The sequence below is a fragment of the Helianthus annuus genome, chromosome 7, assembly GCF_002127325.2.
Source record: "Helianthus annuus cultivar XRQ/B chromosome 7, HanXRQr2.0-SUNRISE, whole genome shotgun sequence".
In the NCBI taxonomy this organism is placed as follows: Eukaryota; Viridiplantae; Streptophyta; class Magnoliopsida; order Asterales; family Asteraceae; genus Helianthus; species Helianthus annuus.
Genome location: NC_035439.2, coordinates 56,222,158 through 56,243,958, shown reverse-complemented (window position 1 = coordinate 56,243,958; position 21,801 = coordinate 56,222,158). Strand labels below are relative to the sequence as shown.

The window sequence follows — 21,801 nt, the reverse complement described above, 5'->3', positions numbered from 1 at the left end:
ACCGTCCTGACATCCGAGGACCATGATAGGTGATAGTCTAGGAAAAGCGTTTGTACGTTATAAGTCAATTGAAACCTTTAACCCATTCCCACGACCCGGGAATCCCATGCCTTAGTAAGAGTGTGAACTCACCTTGGTTTGCTCGGTATGCTATGCTCTAGGGTTTAACAATGGCCTAAGTCCGTTATACACGACCTAGGATATATTGCACAGGATATAATGTAAGTGTTTGAAATCCGTTATCAATTAGGGTTTGCAAGTCTTGGCGTTCAATCAACTGAGTTTGATAATCGCTTACACACTCAACTAACATGGTTTGCACATCAACACAGTAATATACCACCATTACATCAACATAGATATCACATCACGTAGAACAGAACATGCTGTTATTGTATCACACCGTACAAGCAGTATCTTAGCATGTAAAACCAAGTAACAAGTAAACTCGTGATTGTATGTAAGCATTCAACATATCACAATCAAACTCAGGCAAGACATTACAAGTAAACTCGGTCTAGATAAGGTGAGCATGAAGTTCGGACCATTAAAGGTCGGACAAGAGAGTGGGGGGGGGCTGCCCCTGTTAAACTCGGACAAGAATCAAAGAATTAAACTCGGCCCACTTGAAATCTTTTAAGATCGGACCAAATGGACGAACAATTAAACTCGGACCACTAAGGATCAATATTCTCGGACCAATTAAGTAATTAAAGTCGGACCAATATTTAAACTCGGCCCAATAAACAAACTCGGACCAATATTGAAGATTAAACTCGGACAAAGTCATTTTGATTAAACTCGGACCATTGTTGATTTAAATAAACTCGGTCCACTGAAATTCATTATATTCGGACCAAGTGGTCCAATTAAACTCGGACCTCATTAATTCAATTATATTCGGACCATTTGTGATTTATATTCGGACCATATTCAATCAAATAAGTTCGGGCCATATGAAGTCACATTAAGTTCGGACCAATCTATGTTTATTATGTTCGGACCTTTACAACTCAATTATACTCAGACAATATCAAATCATGAATTCCAATACAGGGAACGATCAAATCAGTTACGTTCTTCATTCAACAAACCCTAAATCAAAACATATGACGGCAGAATCATGATCAATCCATTCATGCTCAACAACAATCGAACTATATCATTATAGGAACCATCTAGCAATCATACGACTAATCATTATCATCAATAGTTCAGAATCAAACCAAATCACAACCTATCACATGAAGAACTAGGGTTTTCAAAGAACATAAGAATCCAGAAATCGATAAACAATCAAGCACAAATCATTAACAATGATTAAACAATTACCTTGAATGATTCTAGAGAAGTAGAGTGATCAAACTTGTGATGATTATCTTGGTGATGATTGCTAGAGCCAAAGAAACGAGAATACGTGCTTTGGTTTTGGTGAAAAGTGATTAGTGAATTTAGGGGTTAGGGTTAAGTATAATCAAGTTCACTAATGGCTCTCTACACCCCTAACTAATATAATTTACAGTAGTACACCATCTCACAACTATTTCATAATTCCACCACCAAGTTTACACATTTACAAGTTTCACAAATAATCAACAACTATACACAATCAAACAATCAAAACATATATAATTTCATGGCAATTAATACATGATCGTGCAATAAATACGAAATAGAAATCTTGGAAATTTGAGTTGTCACATCTCACACCTCATCTATGCGGACGATGTCGTTTTTCTTGGTAGATGGTCATTTGGGAATGCTCTAAACCTCCGTAGAATATTAAGATGTTTTTTCTTGGTTTCGGGTTTAAAAATGAACCTAGCAAAATGTTCTATGTTCAGTGTGGGGATAAATGATGAAGAGGTTAAATTAATGGCGGATTTTATGAATAGCAAAAACGGATCATTTCCGTTCAAGCATTTGGGATTGATCGTGGGTGCTAATATGAATCTTACTCGAAACTGGAAGTCGGTTATTGATATATTTAAGTCCCGATTGTCAATTTGGAAGGCCAAAAGTTTATCATACGGAGGTAGAATCACATTGCTTAAATCGGTATTGAATTCTTTGCCAACGTATTTTTTCTCATTGTATAAAGCACCGGCGAAAGTAATTGATGCGTTGGAAAGGATTAGAAGAACTTTGTTTTGGAGGGGATCGGATGACAACTCATATATGAGTTGGATGGCATGGGAAAAGGTTATCGCCCATATCGAATATGGTGGTCTTGGTTTCGGTTCACTTCGTGACGCCAATTTGGCAATGTTGTCGAAATGGTGGTGGAGATTTAAAACAGATAAAGATGGTCTTTGCAGAAGATTCATATGGTCAGTTCATCATAATGAGAGGTCGTGGTCTCCAATCCCAGCAAAAATCTCCATTCCCGGCCCGTGGAAGCAAACAGTGAGTGTCCAGGTACCTCTTAATTTAGTTGGTATAAACCTTCCTGATCTTATTTGGTGTGAGGTGGGTTCTGATTCAAAGGAATTGTTTTGGTTGGATCTTTGGATTGGTGCACAGCCACTTTATGTTATGTTCCCTCTTTTATTGGCTCTTGAAGTTGATAAACTGTGTAGAGTTTCACATAGGGTGGTTTGGGAATCAAGTGGTGCCAGTTTCATGTGGTTATGGAAAAGAAATTTAAACAGTGATGATGAAGTGTTTGAGCTACAAAACCTCCTCGATATTTTCAATCTGTTTCGTCCTCATGCCGGCCCAGACGCTTAGATCTGGAAACCGCAGCCAACTTACGGCTTCTTGGTGGCTGCCATCAAATATGCAGCGGCAATCTTTAATAGGTATGTTCCAGATTTTCTATTTTTTTGGAATAACTTGGTTCCGAAAAAAGTGGGTATTGTCTCATGGCGAGCTTTGTCGGAACAGTTGCCAACTAAATCTGCATTGGCCCCTCGTAATGTAGATGTTGGGAGTATAGGTTGCCCGTTGTCTAATGAATACCCCGAATCTAGTGATCATTTATTTGTGGCATGTCAGTTTTCGCAAGCAATTTGGCTTATGATTGCACAATGGTGTAATATCCCACCTTTGATTATGTTTAGTCTTAAGGATGTGTTGGATATTCGCTCCGATGTATCGGGTTCGAAGAGGAAAAAGAAGCTCATCAATGCCATTTTTCAAGTGGTGATTTGGAGTATTTGGAGGTTGAGAAACGAGGTCATTTTCCGACAGGTTGATCCAAATATGTCAAGGGTGATAGAAGAATCTAAATCAATGTCATACTCTTGGATCAAAAACAGGCTAAAATCTTCTAATTGGTCTTGGGGTGAGTAGAGAAACTTTAGTTTTGTAATGTAGCTGGTTTGGAGAATTTGTATTTCGTATCTGGTGGTTTTGGTGTCTCTTTGTATATTTGGTGTCTAGTTTCTTGCCAGTTCAGTAATAAAATTTATGTTGGCTGTTCAAAAAAAACATCTCAATATTATATACACATACACATGCAGAGATTGAAGGAAGCAATAACTTCACATGCATTTTGGACTTTGTAAAAAGAACATCATCATTGCACACGACATTCCACGAACATGAGGTGGCGGTTGAGTGGAGATATTTGAAGATTGTTATGTTAATAATCAAGGGTATTGTTAAATACACCCAAAAAGTCAATTTTTTTCTATAACTTAGCTGCCCATTTCAAGTCAACTTTTCTAGATTATTTCAATTTTCTATAAAGTAACTTTTATATGGTCAATGGAACAATTTCCATAAACTTTAGGGTGTTACGAGTGGTTAAACACCTTAGAGTGGCAAACCAAAAAAAAATGACCAATCAGAGTGCGCCATATCAATCAGTCAAAAGTGTTTAAACTTTGCTGAAAAGTGTTGGCAATGGTTTAAACACTTGCTGAAGTGGTAAACTTTTTTTATTATTTTTTATTGTGCACTAGTTTATTTAATATATAAGTTAATAAATGTAGAATAAATACATTAAACTAAAAATCAATAAACTTTCATAAATTAAATTAAAAACATCAAAATTACACTAAATTAAAAAACAATAAAATTACATTAACTTGAAATAAATTAAACTAGTCTACGTCGGAATCGACCAAAAGGTGGGGTAAATCTTGACTTGCGAGATGATCTATGAGATCGTGTTTTAGTCTCCAATGCATGTCTTCATCCATCAACTCGCCCAACACCGTATCGTCTAGGGCGGGCTCGACCGGAGGATCCCGAATGTGCACCGGTGCTATCGCCTTTCCTTCATCTTTCTAAATCATGTTGTGTAAAATAATACACGTGTACACGACACTCCTAACTTTTTGGCGGATATTGCTCGCATCGGTCGACTCAATACACCCCACTTCGCCTTCAAAATACCAAAAGCTCGTTCGACATCTTTTCTTGCCACCTCATGTTGCCTCTTGAATTTCTTTCGGTCTACTTCGTGAGGGTAAGGGATCGACTTCACAAACACGAACCACGAAGGGTAGATTCCATCCACAAGCAAATAACCGCGTTTGTATAAATGGTTGTTAACATAAAATGGACATTTTGGCGCGGTTCCATTTCGTTCCGTTAAAAATAAAGGAGATTGTTGTAGCACATTGATATCGTTTTGAGAACCCGGTGGACCGGCAAAAGCATGCCAAAACCATAAGTCTTGAGAAGCAACCGCGTCGAGCATAACAGTCGGGTATCGGTGATCTCCTAGCGTAAATTGGCCTCGATACTCTGTCGGACAATATCGCCAAACGAAATGGGTGCAATCAAGGCTACCGAACATACCTGGAAGGTGATGTTTTTCCTCATGAGCTTGGTATAAAAGTGCCATGTCGTGGCTTGTCGGTCTACGTAAGAACTCGGGACCGTATATTTTGCAAACCGTGTCGCAAAAATATTCTAGGCACTCGCGGGAAGTTCTATCGGCCGTATGAAAGTACTCGTCGTTCTCGTCTAGAGTGTTACCAGTTGCGAGTTGTTTAATAGCCGATGTCACCTTTTGCAACGACGTAAACCCCTTCCTACCTCACGCATCGGGGGCCTCTTCAAACCACGGGTCGTTCTCTACCACGTCGGCCACATTTTTAGAAACAAACGTTTCGACATACGGAACCTATGTCGAAAGATATCTTCATTGTACTTCGGGTCTTCGACAAAATAATCCGCCATGAGTGTCTCATGCCCCTCCTCACGTTGACATTCAATATATCTCCTTCGGTTAGACGTGCTCGTGTCTTGAAGTTCGGCTTCTTTGATGAGATTTTGAAAAAAAAAAAGAATGCTACTATCGGATGAATCGTCGCTACTCATGGGTGGGAACCATAACGGGAGTTCATCCGCCATTTTGTTTTGTAAATGTTCGGGAAGAATTGGTGGTATTTTTTGGTTTGGTTGGATATAAATTTGAAGGTATCTGGTTAGGGTTTGGTTTGTTATTTATAGTTTAATTTTTAAAAGAAAAAATCATTTTATTATTTTAAACGGTAATATCACCGTTAAAACTCGCCCCCCCCCCCAATGTTCAAAATCTCCTTCCCCACGTCGGCATTCCCTCCCCGCACCACACCCCTCACCGCCTCGGCAAAGGGTTGGCGGCAGTGTTTGCCGCGCGGAAAAACCGTTTGCCGCACCCTTTGCCGATACCACTCCTAACACCCTTAACCTGTAACTCAGATGTTCATAAATAAGCAAAGGGGAACTAAGATCATAAACCCTTAACTACACCAAAACTTGCTAACAGGGAACAAGATTTACAATGCACACAACAATACTTAAAGAGAGGAGTTTAAGTAATGTGTCTACACTTAGGACTATTTACAACACACGCAACAAAATTCGCATGGTCGATCAAGTAGGCAAATCTCCAATGCAGGTTCTATTATCCCTTTTGCATTCTAATGGTTATGTTTATGAAATTACTACAACCGGGTTAAACGAATTAGAAAATTTATTCTTCATTCATCCGACATCATTTGATATTTGGCGTGCATTTCCGTATGTGTTGATTATAGATGTCACGTACAAAGCAAACCACTATAATATGCCTTTTCTTGAGGTTGTTGGTGTAACTTCAACCAACAAAACATTTTCCATAACTTTCGCCTTTATGCATAATGAGAAGACAATTAACTATACATGGGTCTTAAACTGTCTAAAGTTAACACTGATGAATGACTTGAATATAATGGGTGATATTCCAAAAGTCTTTCATCCATACATAAAAAATATAAGAAATGTTAAACCCGATGGAAATTGTGGATTTCGAGCACTAGTTGTTTGCCTCGGACTTGATGAACATGAATACTATGAGTACATTCGACAGCAAATGAGAGAAGAGTTACAAAATCGATATCATATCTATGCGGACATTTTTGTCAGGGATGTAAATTCATTAAATCATGACTTGTGTTTCTTTGGGTTGCCTTCTCCAGAAGAACACTGGATGAAAATGCCTGAAGCAGGTGTTCTGATTGCCAATAAGTTTGGTGTAATCGTCCATTCTTTAAGCATGTCAGACAGTTTCAGTATTTTCCCGTTTTGGAGTGGTCCGGAAGAGATTCAACATCACAGAGCTCTTACAATTGCCCTAGTAAATGACGAGAACCATTATGTCATGGTGGAATTACAAGGAGGGTACCCAATGCCTACAATCATGCCTTATTGGAATTTTCGCAACATTAGCATGTCTGTGGCTGGATGGGAGACCATGTATAGGTGGCGTCTAGAATTATATACCCAACTTTATCGTCGTGAAAGTTGTTTTGTCGATCTAGGTGATTAAAGGATTTAATGTTTGCACGTTTACTATTTTATTAGAGACTCATTATTTATTTATGATTAACTTTTTCACTTTCGTATTTATAATAAAGTGTCTTGATTATTTATTTATTAATATTGATATTAATACTAATAATAGTATAACAAAATATAAAAAATTAACAAAAGTATTATAAAATAAAATAAGATAAAAAAACATAATTATTACTTTTAACTTTATAATAAAATAATATAATAAAGTAGTTAATCATTATTAAATCATTACTAAATTTGACTTTTGGGTATATTAATCTTTATCTTGGGTGTATTTATCACACCCCATAATAAAAAAACAAGGCATGATCATTCTTTTATTTTTTAAAGGCAGTGAATGCAAACAACATTCCATGAAAGAATCAGAAAGTTTGAACTGTGGCTCACGGCTTATAACCGTGGCTTACGGTTGGTTCCAAAGAAAAAAAAGGCACGTGTGGCTTGATTAGACTTAAAAAGGTTTTAAAACCCTAATTCATAGAGATTCGTTCATCATCAAATTTCAGCAGCCATTCCATGGATTTTTTGGCAGCAACCTTCATTACTTTTTGGCTCATATAACCATTCAACATCATCAATATCACACTTCGATCCGTCGATCATTGGCAGCCATAAACACTTGAGGGGAGCTCTAAAATCATCATCATTCATCATAAAACTTCTGCACAACACCGACTCGATCATGAATTCATCATTCTACAACACTCTTGAGGATTGTTCGAACGTCATGAGCGGCTAGTCGTCCCATGACCATCTCTGGGAGTAGGGTTTATGCTTGAAACATTGGGTTCGCGTATGTTTACAACTTTTTTTGGATTAAGAACTGATTAAACTTTCGGTTAGTCGTTCTTATTGTTTCTTGTTCGATTAAACAATATTTTGATTATCATATTCATTCAAGTTCATCAATTATTTGGTTTGTTTCATCAACAATTGGGATTAAATTCTAAGTTGTCATTGATTTTAACCTTTAATCATTGAATCTGTTAAGGGTTATTGGATTTTATCACCCTTAACTATTGGCCATTAGCCGCTGCCATCCCCAACTATCACTTCGACTCTCGTCACCCCCAACTTAACACTTAGTGTGTTCTGTCACCAGATCACTAACTTTTGATCCTGTTATTATACTTTTAAGGGTGTTCTAAGATCCCTAAAACCTTCCCAAGATCCCTATGACACCCCAAAAAGTGTAGTAATAGGTTCAAAAGTTAGGGCTCGGTTATCGACGTGGTGACAAAACACACTAAGTGTTAAGTTGGGGGTAACGGGCGTCAAAGTGATAGTTGGGGGTGGCAGCGGCCAATAGACAATAGTTGAGGGTGATAAAATCTAATAACCCATCTGTTGATGTTTATGAAATCTGGAATTGGTAATTAACTGGATTACTATTCATACGCATCAATCCTTCGGTTTCGATCGTGGATCATTGCAATCAAATATTGTCCGTTAGTTATTTATCATACAAGTTTTATAAATCATGTCTATGTGATTTCCAATTAGTGGTAATTAAGTAACCTGATTTTCTGCATCACCTGAAAACCCGAAGATTGGTCCCTTCTCTCATCATTGTTTACAACTAAAATTTACATTTGTTTTCACAATCATTCTCAAACTGCAAAAAGCAATTAGGTTTTAATCTAGATATTAGTCACGAACAACGAACTTTCTTACTTTCCACTGATTCCATGTGGATTCGACATCCTACTTGCCCTTTACTAGTAAAAGGTGAATAGGACATTTTACTAGTAAAAGGTGAATAGGATAAGTAGTATTATCATGCCCAAAGACACAATAAGTAGGACATCTTAACGGCTCCTAATCATACTCAATTTTAACTTCAGCTTTAGAATAACCATTGCCATCCATCGACGGAACTGCTACCTTCACACTACGTTTCAACTCTACTCCAGCATGAACTTCAATAAGCGCCCTAGCAAAATTGCTTCGGCTCCATGATTCTGAACACAACTTCACCGTATAGGAATCTACCATCTTTGGCACTCCTATCTTAGAAACTAGCAGACTCAAACCATCTTCAGTAAATTTCGGTAATGGAACATCATGCATCTTAACCAATACCAGAACTTCAGTGATTTCCTCCTTCATTAACTCAGCCGACGAGGACCATTCTTTCAGTATGATCGAGACATTCCTAATCATCCATGGCCCATCCTCCATCAATTGTTCCATTCCCTTCTTCGTGTTAAACTTAAAGAAGAAGAAACCCTTTGTGTTCATCATCATTCTAGTTAACCCATATTTTGCCCAATTATTCTTCACAAAATAGTCGACAACAGGATATGCAAGCCTCTTTCCCAAAATGTATCCGTATAATGTATTCGCAAATCTATCATGCACTTCTTTCACCGATGATACGGGTATAACAACATCCACACCATCCATGCTATCAGCCGACTCCATGCGTCTAAAGTTTAATTTTAACTCCCTCCTTATGTGCATGAACTACTTTAGCAAAACTAAAAGGTGGCATCGTCTCATTACCCTCACCAGCCCTCAGATTCGTGTTAACTCCATCAAGCACAGACTTTTCCTTGTTAGGGTTTGCATAGGTAAATGCCTTATCCTCCACGTTCCCCCCTCTATATTCCAGATTAACAGGTTTAGAGATATCGAGCAAACCATCAATCACCGAGACATTATTTGTTGTATACGTACCCCTCCTTGGCAGCAATGGATTACCCTCAATATTCGTTACCTTTAACCCTATCCCACGTACAGGAGTTTCATTCACTTCATCATGCACCGTTTCCGTTTTCCCAATCATGCTAGCCTCTCTCTCAAACACCAAATCCCAGCAACAAGCAACAAACAAAAACTCCCAGAAACCCAAGAAACCACCAAGTAAGAAACACGAAAGCAGAAAAACCCTAATCTAGAAAAACCCTAGTGGCCGACGATCTGCCAAAAGAACTTAAAAGAACGGTCAAATCAAAGTTGCTACCAGTAAGCAGACCAATAAGACCCCTCCCCTAAGAACTCTGGAAGACAACCGAAAACTAGAATTGCGGCGATCAGAAAAACGAAAAAACATAAACCTAAAGCAAAACACAAACTATAATCGCTAATATGGCTCGTTAAAATCATGCAGATGATGATTAATCACAGGCATGTTACACAATCTAGTTAGGAATTGATTAGGAATCAAGCAAGAACCAAAATCGCCATTCTAGATAGAGACATTAGGGTTTTACTCAGGCCTTAACACCTCTTTTCTTTCCTGGTGTAATATACATTGCCTCTTTTCTTCACCGGTTATTTTCGTTTTAGAGATCTCCTACTTTATTGGTTCTTTTAGTTGTTTCATGGTAATATGTCCCTATTTTTTTTTATGTTTAATTCATTGTTACGTAGTCTGTGTTACTTATCTTCTTTCTTTTTTGTTTGTTCCTTTTTTGGATGATGTTTGCAGGTTCCAACGGTCATTCGGTTGGTTGCATGTTTGAAATTGGCTTTTCCTCAGTTGTATCCGTTGTTGGTTAGTCAAGATTTTTTTTATATAAACACGATTTACTTTACGTTTTGATCTAATCGCAATGCTTATACACATGTTAACATTGGGTTCAATTGTATACATCTAAAGACGTGTTTTCAAATGGTTAACGCACCACATAACGCGTTGACTAATCCATATGTGTTTACGATGTACCCGTGTCGCAACACGCGCGGGTCTCATTACTAGTTGTTATTAAACGAATGAATTTATAATAAACTAAAACACATTCAATTGGCTTAACAATAAAGAATGCGAAAATAAGGGAATATAGGTTTCGAACCCACGACCATGATGTTTCTAAGTATTAACGTACATACAAGGAACTTATGGCATGTGTAACCACTGTGTCCTATTTGTTAAGCATTAATGGGAACTTGAGTGGATATTTCAAAGGTAAACGGGGTTTAAGGCAAGGTAATCCCATGTCCCCATACCTTTTCACTTTAGTCATGGAAGTCCTCTCATTGTTATTACATCAAGCAGCTGATTCAAGTCCAGCTTTCAGATACCAAGCTCAGTGCAAAAAGCAGAAGATCATTAATGTATCATTTGCTGATGATTTATTTCTGTTCGTGAATGCTGACCCGGTCTCGGTTAGGGTCATGAGGGAAGCTTTGAACCATTTTACTCGAGTCTCAGGGTTAACGCCGAATCTAGCCAAAAGCACAGCTTATTTTGGTAGCGTGTCTCTTCCGGATAAACAGGAAATTCTAACCCTTATGCCGTTTAACGAGGGAGACCTTCCAGTTCGGTATCTAGGTGTTCTTTTACACTCTGTTCCCGAGTCTCATTTAACAAGGGGAAGGGAAAGAAAGGAGATGAAAATAGGAGAAAACCATGTTCCCGAGATTTTTTAAGGATGGAATGGGAGGGGAAATGAGGGAAAAGGGAACAATTTTTGTACGTATGTTTATCCTCCCAAATTGGAGAGATTAGGAGAGAAAATTTTATGAATTACTAAATTGCCCTCATATCTAATCCTTGTTTCACGTTCAGTTATTTTACAGATATAACCTACAAAATTTTGGCGCAAGTTCCTGCTCTGCATCAATCATCGGAGTGCATCTCTCATATTTTTCATCTCTTTTCCATCGGTATTGTTCAGTGGCGGAACCATGGGAGGGTCCGCAGGGGCGGTGCTACATGGGGTCAGGAGGGTTTGTTGACCATCCGGTAGGGGCGGAACCAAGGGAGGGTCCGGCGACCATACGTCTTGATAACCGATTATACAACATAGAAGCTTTTTATAGTTTTGACCCTTCAAAACCCATCTTGTAGGACAGTTAAAATTAAGAAAGAGAATAAAAATAGCATCTTCTGTACTTTTTCGGCAAGCCTGAGGTAGTGCGGTGAGCTCTGCAAGTTTGTTGAGGAGTGAAGTAGAAGTAGAAGGAAGAAAGAAAGCGAGGAACGTTGACTTTTATTTATCGTATTTAACAGAGATTGATAATAAAGTCAAGAATTGACAGTATCCTACACCTGGGGTCTATATACATGGCACTTTCAGAAACTTCTTTAATTTGATTTATCCTTTTATCTTTATTTAATACAGAGAAGATTCTTTTAATAACAAAGAGATGTAGTTTCTATGGATAAGTGGGTAAAAAACTCAAAATTAACGTTAAATAACAATAAGACTAATGATATAAAGTTCGAATTATTAGTCTACCTCACGAATATAAAGATAATAAAAAAAGTTCTATGTGATCCTCCGGTTAAAAATTTCTGATTCCGCCACTACCCTCAGGCAACCCTCCCGGCAAGCTTCTGGTAACCCTTGTTCCATGATATTTTCGTTAACAAGTGCCTCTTACTTAGTTACCAGAAGAGTTGTCTAATGAGTTTGAATGTTTATTTTTGTTTTCTTGATTTATTATATAACGTTGAATTATATAGAGAATTTGATTTATTATACAACGATGAATATGGAGCATAAAAGAAGGCTTATGTTTGTTGATATAATTTTTTTTCTTAAATTGCGAGATGTATTAGTTTTTTCATTTGATTCAAACATAAATATAAATTATTGTTTGAAGGTTCACTATTGAACTTTGGGACTTTTCTATGGATGATCAAATACTTCGAGATCAAATACTCCGTATAATTCGTGTTGTGCGAGCTAGACAATTGCAAGCCGCTGGACTAATTTGCTTATTGCGAGCTTTCATTACACAACAGAGATTGTCTACAAAAAAACATGCCAATATACCTACTAGAGATGTAATTTTACAACGACGATATGTACGAGAAGAGATGTTACATGACATTTCAAATAGTGGTAAATGTCATGAACTTATTCATATGAGTGAGAGAGCTTATATGACATTGTGCAATATCTAAAAGCATGATGGTGGTCTTCAAGCTACTCAACGAATGTCCGTTGAAGAGCAAGTTGCAAGACTTTTGCATATTATATGTAATGACATGAGAAATAGGTTAGCCTCTTGGATATATCGTCGTTCTAGATCAACAACCAGTCGGTGCTTCCATAGAGTTCTGCGAGCGATTTTATCGTTAGAAAGTCATTATCTACAAGAACCTAAAGGTGATATTGTCACGAAAGAAATTCAAGAGAAAAAGAGATTTTATCCTTTTTTCAAGGATTGCGTAGGGGCAATTGATGGAACACATGTTCGTGTCAAAGTACCAAACATGTCACACCCCCAAAATCCACCCGCGGAGTATCACCGCTTGGAGGCGTGACATGACCAGGATCAAGCCACCAATCATATTGACATTGCAAGTATTAAATAAAATTCAACCCATCAATATAAAAGGTGATCAAAACCAAACATAGTTAAAGTGTAGTGGAAGCATAACTGTGAAAACCCAAACATGAGTAGAAGTTCATAAAGTGTAAATGTTTAACATGGAACTCAACAGTCCATGTTCCCACAACGATCGCGCCTCCCGTGCAAGCTCCATGAGTACCTATTGTCCTGCAAGGCATGTAACAAAGAGTCAACAACTAGTTGAGCGAGTTCACAGTAGGTAAGTTCGTAATAGTAGGTACGTTGCATCATCATGCGTTAGTAACTAAGTCAATTGTGTGTTCATTTAGTGGGGGCTTCCCATGTGTATGTGTGTACTAGACTAGAGGTAACCATAAGTGTTCTTCTTAACCCGAGAACAGTTGTACGTACAAGGTTTACGTAGGTTTTACGTAAGTGTCCTTCTCGACCCGAGGACAGTGGTACGCGGGGGTTTACGTAGGTTTTACGTAAGTGCCTGTCACAACCCGAGGCAGTAGTGAGTATTAATTTACGTAGGTTTTACGTAAGTGTCCTTCGCAACATGAGGACGGGGGTAAGTACATGTATACGTAGGTTTTACGTATGGGTCCTTCTCATCCGAGGACGATGGTATAGAGTCTAGTAACAGTGTAAGTACAAGTAATCGTTCAATCCCTTTATTCAAACCCATTCCCAACCCCGGGAATCCCATGCCTTGGTAAGAGTGTGAACTCACCTTGGTTTGCTCGGCAGATACACAGAAAGGTCAATCAAGTTATATTGTGGTCAACCACGTCCTAACATAGTTACCATACAAGTCAGGTTCGTATTCAAGTAGTGCACGTATTTGTTCTTCACGTATTCTAACAAGTTGTGTACAAGTTGTGTACAAGTATTGATCATGGCATACACGTATAATCATGGCAGTTCAACCACAGTACGAGTTCAACAGTACAGTCACGTAAATAAACGAAATCCAAGTATGCGGCCCAAATAGTTGGGCTCGTAATAGTGTGCATGTCCAAAACAGTGTGCACGTGTATATGGTCTCGAGTCGAGACTAGAGATCCCGAGTCGAGACAGTGTGGTCTCGGGTTGAAGTCTTGGTGTTCTCGAGTCGTAACTAGAGGTCTCGAGTTATGCATTTGTCACTCGAGAGTGGGTGTTCTCGAGTCGCAACAGTACTCGCATCCGAGGTCTCGAGTCTTGTCGGTGTGATGATGATGCGCGGTCTCGAGTCGAGACTAAGGGTTCTCGACTCGCAACCCGTGTCGAGATCAGGAATGTAACAAACTTCCTTATTTACAACATCTTTAATTCCGTAACAATTGCTAACAAGTTTGGCAGTTTCACAACAGATTAAACAGCATTGAATTCGGAATTCATACACAATCATACTATCTTACTCATCACGAAATCAAGAACAATCATCAAGCACTCAATCGGATCATCTGATTAACTAATTCCAGAACTAACATGTAACCCAAATCATAGACCATCAACCATCATCATGAAATCCCTTCTAATAGTTTTGCTAACACGAAAACAGTTTCATCATATGCATACCGAAATCAACACATATGTTCCATTCATGATCACAAATTTATTACATAACTACTAGCATGAAACCCTAACTGATCATATAACAATACCACATCAGACGCATAACAACCATTAACAAAATAACACTAACCGTGATGTTCGAGAGGGTTGGATTGAACCGAAGGAGAAAGACTTCGAGTGGGGCTGCCGTCCGGTTCCAAGGGAGAGAAAAGGAGAGAGCTTAGGGTTTGTGTGTTGGTGTTTTGCAAGTAATGAGAAACTACACCCTCTAAAGGTTCATGTATGCATATAAGAAGTGGGCCGAACCCATTGATGGGCTGCCCTTAGTCTCGAGTCGGCCAAGTATAGTGATAGTGGGCCGGGTAGCGTGTGAGAGAAAAGGATTAAAGTGCGGCCCAATGTCTTGTGCGACCGGACAAGTGTTATGCAACCAAACTTATAACATTCACATATCATCACGTAGCACATAATGCATAATATTACATTACAGTCAAACACGTCCACTAGTCACGTATAGTTCAAACAAGTTATAACGAAACACACAAAGAGGGGTCTCACATACGAGTTGTCACATTATCCCCAAGTTGAAAGAAATTTCGTCCCGAAATTTGGTACGTACTCACTGAGGAAGCTAGTTAAGTTGCATGGTTTTCCCGATTTTCCTAGGGTGTCATATCCTCCCCCCGTTGGTTTAGAATTTCGTCCCGAAATTCCGTAGTAGCTTCAGCCTCAGCAGTGGTTGTATTGTTTCCGAACAGTTGGGGATACTTTTGTTTCATTTGGTCTTCGCGTTCCCAGGTGAACTCTGGGCCACGACGGGAGTTCCAACGAACCCGAACAAGAGGTATTCTGGTGTGCTTGAGGACCTTAACATCCCGGTCCGTGATTTTGACTGGTTCCTCGACGAATCACAACTGTTCGTCGATAGTGAGCTCCTTCAAAGGAACTATAAGGGTCTCATCTGACAGACACCTCTTCAGATTCGACACGTGGAAAACGTTGTGAACTGCACCGAGTTCTGCTGGTAGGTTTAGTTTGTAGGCCACTTTGCCTATTCTTTCTATGATTTCGAACGGTCCGACATACCGTGGATTAAGTTTACCCCGTTTGCCAAAACGAACCACACCCTTCCAGGGTGAGACTTTGAGTAGCACTCGATCCCCAACTTGGAACTCGAGCGGTTTCCTACGCTTATCAGCTTAACTTTTCTGACGGTCACAAGCCGCCGCCATGCGTTGCCGTATCTGTGCAATCCATTCAGTAGCATCAACTACCATTTCTGGACCCGTGATTTGACTATCCCCCACCTCTGCCCAAAAGAGAGGTGACCGGCATTTACGTCCGTACAATGCCTCGAATGGAGCAGCTTGGATGCTGGTATGGTAACTGTTATTATATGAAAACTCCACTAAAGGGAGGTGTTTTTCCCAGCTACTGCCGAAATCGATAACACATGCCCGAAGCATGTCTTCTAGGGTTTGAATCGTGCGCTCAGACTGCCCATCCGTCTGAGGGTGATATGTTGTGCTCATGTCTAGCCGTGAGCCGAAAGCTTTGTGCATTGCTCGCCACAGTTCCGAAGTAAATCGTGCGTCTCGATCAAAGATAATAGAGGTTGGCACTCCGTGCCTTGAGACAACTTCCTTAAGATATACGTCTGCTGGAGTGGAGAACTTATCTGTTTCCTTAATAGCCAGGAAGTGTGCAGACATTGTGAGTCGATCCACGATCACCCAAATAGTATCATTTCCACGCTGAGATCTAGGTAGGCCAGTAACAAAATCCATGGAAATTTCCTCCCATTTCCATTGTGGTATCTTGGGTTGCTGAAGTAGGCCTGATGGTTTCTGGTATTCCGACTTGACTCTCGCACAAGTCAAGCACTTACTAACGTATGTTGCTATGTGAGCTTTCATGCTAGGCCACCAGTACGTAGTTCTGAGATCGTGGTACATCTTATCCGAACCTGGATGTACCGAGTAGCGAGACTTATGTGCTTCATCCAATACAAGCTCGCGTAAGTTGCCATATAGTGGGACCCAAATGCGTCCTGTTACGTAGTAGGCGCCGTCTTCTTTCTGTTCTAATCGTTGTCTTGAGCCATGTAAGGCTTCAGCCCTGACGTTTTCTGGTTTCAATGCTTCTACCTGAGCATTTCGTATCTGAGCAGGAAGACCAGACTGAATAGTAAGTTGTAGTGCTTGTACGCGCCTAGGCGTATTGTCTTTTCGACTGAGGGCGTCAGCCACAACATTGGCTTTTCCTGGATGGTACTTGATGGCACATTCGTAATCATTAAGTAGCTCAACCCATCGACGTTGACGCATGTTCAATTCCTTCTGCTTGAAGATATGCTCGAGACTCCTGTGATCGGTGTAGATAGTGCACTTGGTACCGTACAGGTAGTGTCGCCATATCTTAAGTGCAAAAACAACTGCTCCCAGCTCTAAATCGTGCGTAGTATAGTTCTGTTCATGAACCTTAAGTTGGCGCGAAGCGTAAGCAATGACCTTGTCGCGCTGCATTAACACACATCCAAGTCCCTGAATGGATGTATCACAATAAACCACAAAATCGTCCGTGCCCTCTGGCAATGAGAGGATAGGTGCACTGCAGAGCCTATCTTTTAAGTGCTGAAAAGCAGTTTCCTGAGTACTACCCCAACGGTAGGTGACACCCTTCTGTGTCAGTAGTGTAAGCGGCTGTGCAATCTTGGAAAAAATCCTTGATAAACCTCCTGTAATAACCTGCCAAACCCAAGAATTGGCGAATTTCTGTTGGTGTACGTGGTGCAGGCCAGTTCCTGATCGAGTCTACCTTGGATGGATCCACATGAATCTCGTCCTTGTTTACCACGTGGCCTAGAAAATGGACTTCACGAAGCCAGAAGTCGCTTTTCGAAAACTTGTCGTATAACTGTTCTGTTCGAAGGAGCTTCAAAATAAGTCGTAAATGCTGCCCGTGTTCCTCCTGACTCTTGGAGTAGATCAGGATGTCGTCGATGAAGACAATCACAAACTTGTCTAAATAAGGCTTGCACACTCGGTTCATGAGATCCCTGAAGACTGCCGGTGCGTTCGTTAGCCCGAATGGCATGACTAGGAACTCGTAGTGGCCGTAGCGAGTTCTAAAGGCTGTTTTGGAGACGTCCTCATCCCGGACTCTCAGCTGATGGTAGCCTAACCTCAGATCTATCTTTGAGTAGTAGCTCGACGCTTGCAGCTGGTCGAACAAGTCATCAATACGTGGAAGAGGATAGCGGTTCTTCACTGTCACCTTGTTGAGTTCGCGATAATCTATGCACATCCTGAAGGTACCGTCTTTCTTCTTCACGAATAGTACTGGAGCTCCCCAAGGCGAAGAGCTAGGACGAATAAAACCCTTAATCAAGAGTTCTTGTATAGGGATGAGATCGGTACGATACCGGTAACGCACCGGTACCGATACCGTAAATACCGTTACCGTAATTGAGGAAATGTGGATACCGATTACCGTACCGTATTTATAGATTCGGTACCGGTACGGTACCGGTATTGGTACCGGTATTTCGGTACTTTACCACATTAGTACCGCTTTGATGTCATCCATTGTTTTACCTAAAAAAATTTCATGTGCAACCCATCCATCCATTATTAATTGAACTAGAGTAATATATAGAGGAATGCAAACAAAAGGTAAACATATTAAGTAGTAAGAAAAATCAAAAGGTAAACATCCATGTGTTCGACTTTTAACATCCAAATTCCAACATGTCTAAAAAATCATCATAATTGATTAAAGATAACCAAACAAAAGAAATTTGATATTGGTTTTTGTAAAACAATGTTCAAGAAAATATAACTACATAGTGGGATCTAAAATAATAGCAAAATACATAAAGTCATTATTAAATTCGGTATTACTACCGGTATTTACCGAAAAATACCGGTACCGATACCGTTTTTTACCGATACCGAATTTCAAAAAATCTATTACCGATACCGGTACCGGTACCGTTTATGATCGGTACGGTACGGTATCGGTACGGTACCGGTATGGTACCGGTACGGTACCGGTATTTCGGTAAAAAATCTCATCCCTATTCTTGTAGTTGCTAGGACAGTTCTTCTAATTCTGATGGAGCTAAGCGATACGGTGCACGAGCTATTGGTGCTGCTCCTGGAGCTAGTTCAATCTTGAATTCGACCTGGCGATGAGGCGGTCGACCAGGTAAATCTTCAGGAAACACCTGAGGGAAGTCGCGAACTACTGGAATGTCCGCCAATCTCTTCTCTTTCGTTGATGCATCAGTAACAAGTGCCAGAATGGCAGTGTGACCCTTTCGCAAACATTTTTGAGCCTTCAGGAAGGAGATGATGCCAACCACTGCACCACTCTTGTCGCCTTGAACTTCGAGAGGTTCTTTACCAGAACGGGGAATACGAACTATTTTCTCCTTGCATAAGATCTCTGCTTGCTGCTGGGATAACCAATCCATACCAATAACAATGTCGAAACTACCCAAAACTATGGGAATTAGATCGATAGAGAAAGTCTGACCAGCGAGGATAAGATTACAACCCTGAACTATGTGTGTGGCCTCTAGACTTTTACCGTTCGCTAACTCTACGACATGCTTAGTGTTCAAAAGTGTGGGTGTACGTTTGAGCATTTGACTAACTTTCAGAGACATATAACTGGTATCCGCACCCGAGTCAAACAAAACAGTAACATAAAAGTCGTCGAGAATAAACTTACCCATAACCACGTTAGGATCGTTCCTTGCGTCACCCTGCCCCAGCACGAATGCACGACCCCTAGCGCCGTTGTTCCCATCGTTGTTATTTCCCCCGTTGTTGTTCCCATTGCCTTGGTTATTGTTGTTGTTGTTGTTCTGGTTTCGATTTAACTGGGGGCAGTGTCTTTTGAAGTGACCTTCAGCGCCACACTGAAAACATCCCTTGTTGCCCTGTTGCTGATTCTGCGGCGTTTGCTGCTACTGCTGGCGATCCTGAGTTACCGGTCGTGGGCTCCTACAATCCTTGGCCTCATGACCCATCTTGAGACACCTCTGACAACGACCCTTGTTGCACTGGCCACTATGGTGTCTGTTACAATTGTTGCACCTTGGGTGATTTCCTCGATATCCACCCTGTCTTTGATTGCCCGAAGATTGCTGACCAGGGCTCTGATAGTTGTCAGTCTTTCGTTGCTGCACCTGAGACTGAACTGTGGCTGAACCTTTGCTAGAATCCCCATCCCATTTCCTTTTGTTGTCACTAGGAGTAGCAGGAGTGGCGCCAATGTCACATGGCTTTGGATTTCTGGTGCTAACCCTTTGAGATACAACTCAATGCGCTTGATTGGGGGGTCCACCATAGTTGGACACAAGATGGCCAGCTCGTTTGACCGTTTCGTATAAGCTTCAATTTCCGACCCTGTCATTTTCAGATGAAAGAACTCCACTTCTAACTTGTGGAAGTCATCACGCGTGCAGTATTCCCTCTTGATAAGTTCCTTGAAATCGTTCCAAGGAGTGGCGTTAGCAGCTGCCAGCCCTAATATCTGAACTTGCGCATTCTACCAAGTCAGCGCAATTCCTTCTAGAGTACCAGTGGCGTACTTCACCCTGCGAGCCTCGGGGCATTCACACATCTCAAATACCGACTCGAGCTTTTCGAACCAGTGGAGGAGTCCAACTGCTCCTTCAGTGCCACTGAACGTGCTTGGACGACAGTCCATAAAGTTCTTGAAAGTGCAGACAGATGGCTGAGCGTGCTGACCTATTGTGTATAAGAATAGGACAAGGTTAAACACAAGAGTTGGTTTTAGGAGTGTAGGATCTAGAGATCCTAGTGTGAGTTACGAATGCAGGGTATACCTCCTGCTTGGGCGGCTGCAAGTGCCGCAGCAACTTGTTCGTTAATGAGAGTCGTCAACTGGGCTTGAGTCATGTTAATACGTCCAGCCATGATCTTTATAGCAAAGGTAATCATAGGTGAGAGAGGTTCGCGAAAAGTGCGGTGACAGAAGAGAGTAAGCACACAAGTGTTCTCAAGCAATAGTGGTTATGTGTATCTAAGCATACCATGAGCAAAGTTCTATGTAATCTAACAAGTAGGCAATAAAACATATACCATATTACCTAGAATGTTGAGTCTTGCACGTGGAGCGAGGCGTCGTTGTGGATCGTTGAGCACTGTTCTGGTTATAGTCCAGTTTTAATAAAACGTTTTCCCCATATTAAAAACCAAGTTCGCTATAACCAATGGCTCTGATACCAATCTGTCACACCCCCAAAATCCACCCGCGGAGTATCACCGCTTGGAGGCGTGACATGACCAGGATCAAGCCACCAATCATATTGACATTGCAAGTATTAAATAAAATTCAACCCATCAATATAAAAGGTGATCAAAACCAAACATAGTTAAAGTGTAGCGGAAGCATAACTGTGAAAACCCAAACATGAGTAAAAGTTCATAAAGTGTAAATGTTTAACATGGAACTCAACAGTCCATGTTCCCACAACGATCGCGCCTCCCGTGCAAGCTCCATGAGTACCTATTGTCCTGCAAGGCATGTAACAGAGAGTCAACAACTAGTTGAGCGAGTTCACAGTAGGTAAGTTCGTAATAGTTGGTACGTTGCATCATCATGCGTTAGTAACTAAGTCAATTGTGTGTTCATTTAGTGGGGGCTTCCCATGTGTATGTGTGTACTAGACTAGAGGTAACCATAAGTGTTCTTCTTAACCCGAGAACAGTTGTACGTACAAGGTTTACGTAGGTTTTACGTAAGTGTCCTTCTTGACCCGAGGACAGTGGTACGCGGGGGTTTACGTAGGTTTTACGTAAGTGCCTGTCACAACCCGAGGCAGTAGTGAGTATTAATTTACGTAGGTTTTACGTAAGTGTCCTTCGCAACATGAGGATGGGGGTAAGTACATGTATACGTAGGTTTTACGTATGGGTCCTTCTCATCCGAGGACGATGGTATAGAGTCTAGTAACAGTGTAAGTACAAGTAATCGTTCAATCCCTTTATTCAAACCCATTCCCAACCCCGGGAATCCCATGCCTTGGTAAGAGTGTGAACTCACCTTGGTTTGCTCGGCAGATACACAGAAAGGTCAATCAAGCTATATTGTGGTCAACCACGTCCTAACATAGTTACCATACAAGTCAGGTTCGTATTCAAGTAGTGCACGTATTTGTTCATCACGTATTCTAAC

General features: G+C 40.5%; 3 protein-coding genes across 3 annotated transcripts; 2 read left to right on the top strand and 1 right to left on the bottom strand.

Annotated features, from left to right (window-relative positions):
- The first annotated feature begins 2,779 nt into the window (after positions 1-2,779).
- LOC110888764 lies at positions 2,780-3,294 on the top strand. Its single transcript, XM_022136272.1, has 2 exons — positions 2,780-2,801; positions 2,852-3,294. Exons 1-2 carry the CDS (start codon positions 2,780-2,782, stop codon positions 3,292-3,294), a joined length of 465 nt encoding a protein of 154 aa, XP_021991964.1.
- Positions 3,295-4,240: 946 nt separating this feature from the next.
- LOC110888763 lies at positions 4,241-4,798 on the bottom strand. The gene has a single exon (XM_022136271.1). The coding sequence runs from the start codon at positions 4,796-4,798 to the stop codon at positions 4,241-4,243; it is 558 nt and encodes a 185-aa protein (XP_021991963.1).
- Positions 4,799-5,806: 1,008 nt separating this feature from the next.
- On the top strand, positions 5,807-6,748 carry LOC110888762. The gene has a single exon (XM_022136270.1). The coding sequence runs from the start codon at positions 5,807-5,809 to the stop codon at positions 6,746-6,748; it is 942 nt and encodes a 313-aa protein (XP_021991962.1).
- Positions 6,749-21,801: the final 15,053 nt, after the last annotated feature.

Bases quoted from the DNA above. Each gene is read 5' to 3' on its own strand.
- LOC110888764 (XM_022136272.1), top strand. From the start codon at position 2,780: ATGCAGCGGCAATCTTTAATAG. The intron at 2,802-2,851 runs GTATGTTCCAGA...TTCCGAAAAAAG, and splicing joins GCAGCGGCAATCTTTAATAG to TGGGTATTGTCTCATGGCGA.
- LOC110888763 (XM_022136271.1), bottom strand. From the start codon at position 4,798: ATGGCACTTTTATACCAAGCTCATGAGGAAAAACATCACCTTCCAGGT.
- LOC110888762 (XM_022136270.1), top strand. From the start codon at position 5,807: ATGGTCGATCAAGTAGGCAAATCTCCAATGCAGGTTCTATTATCCCTT.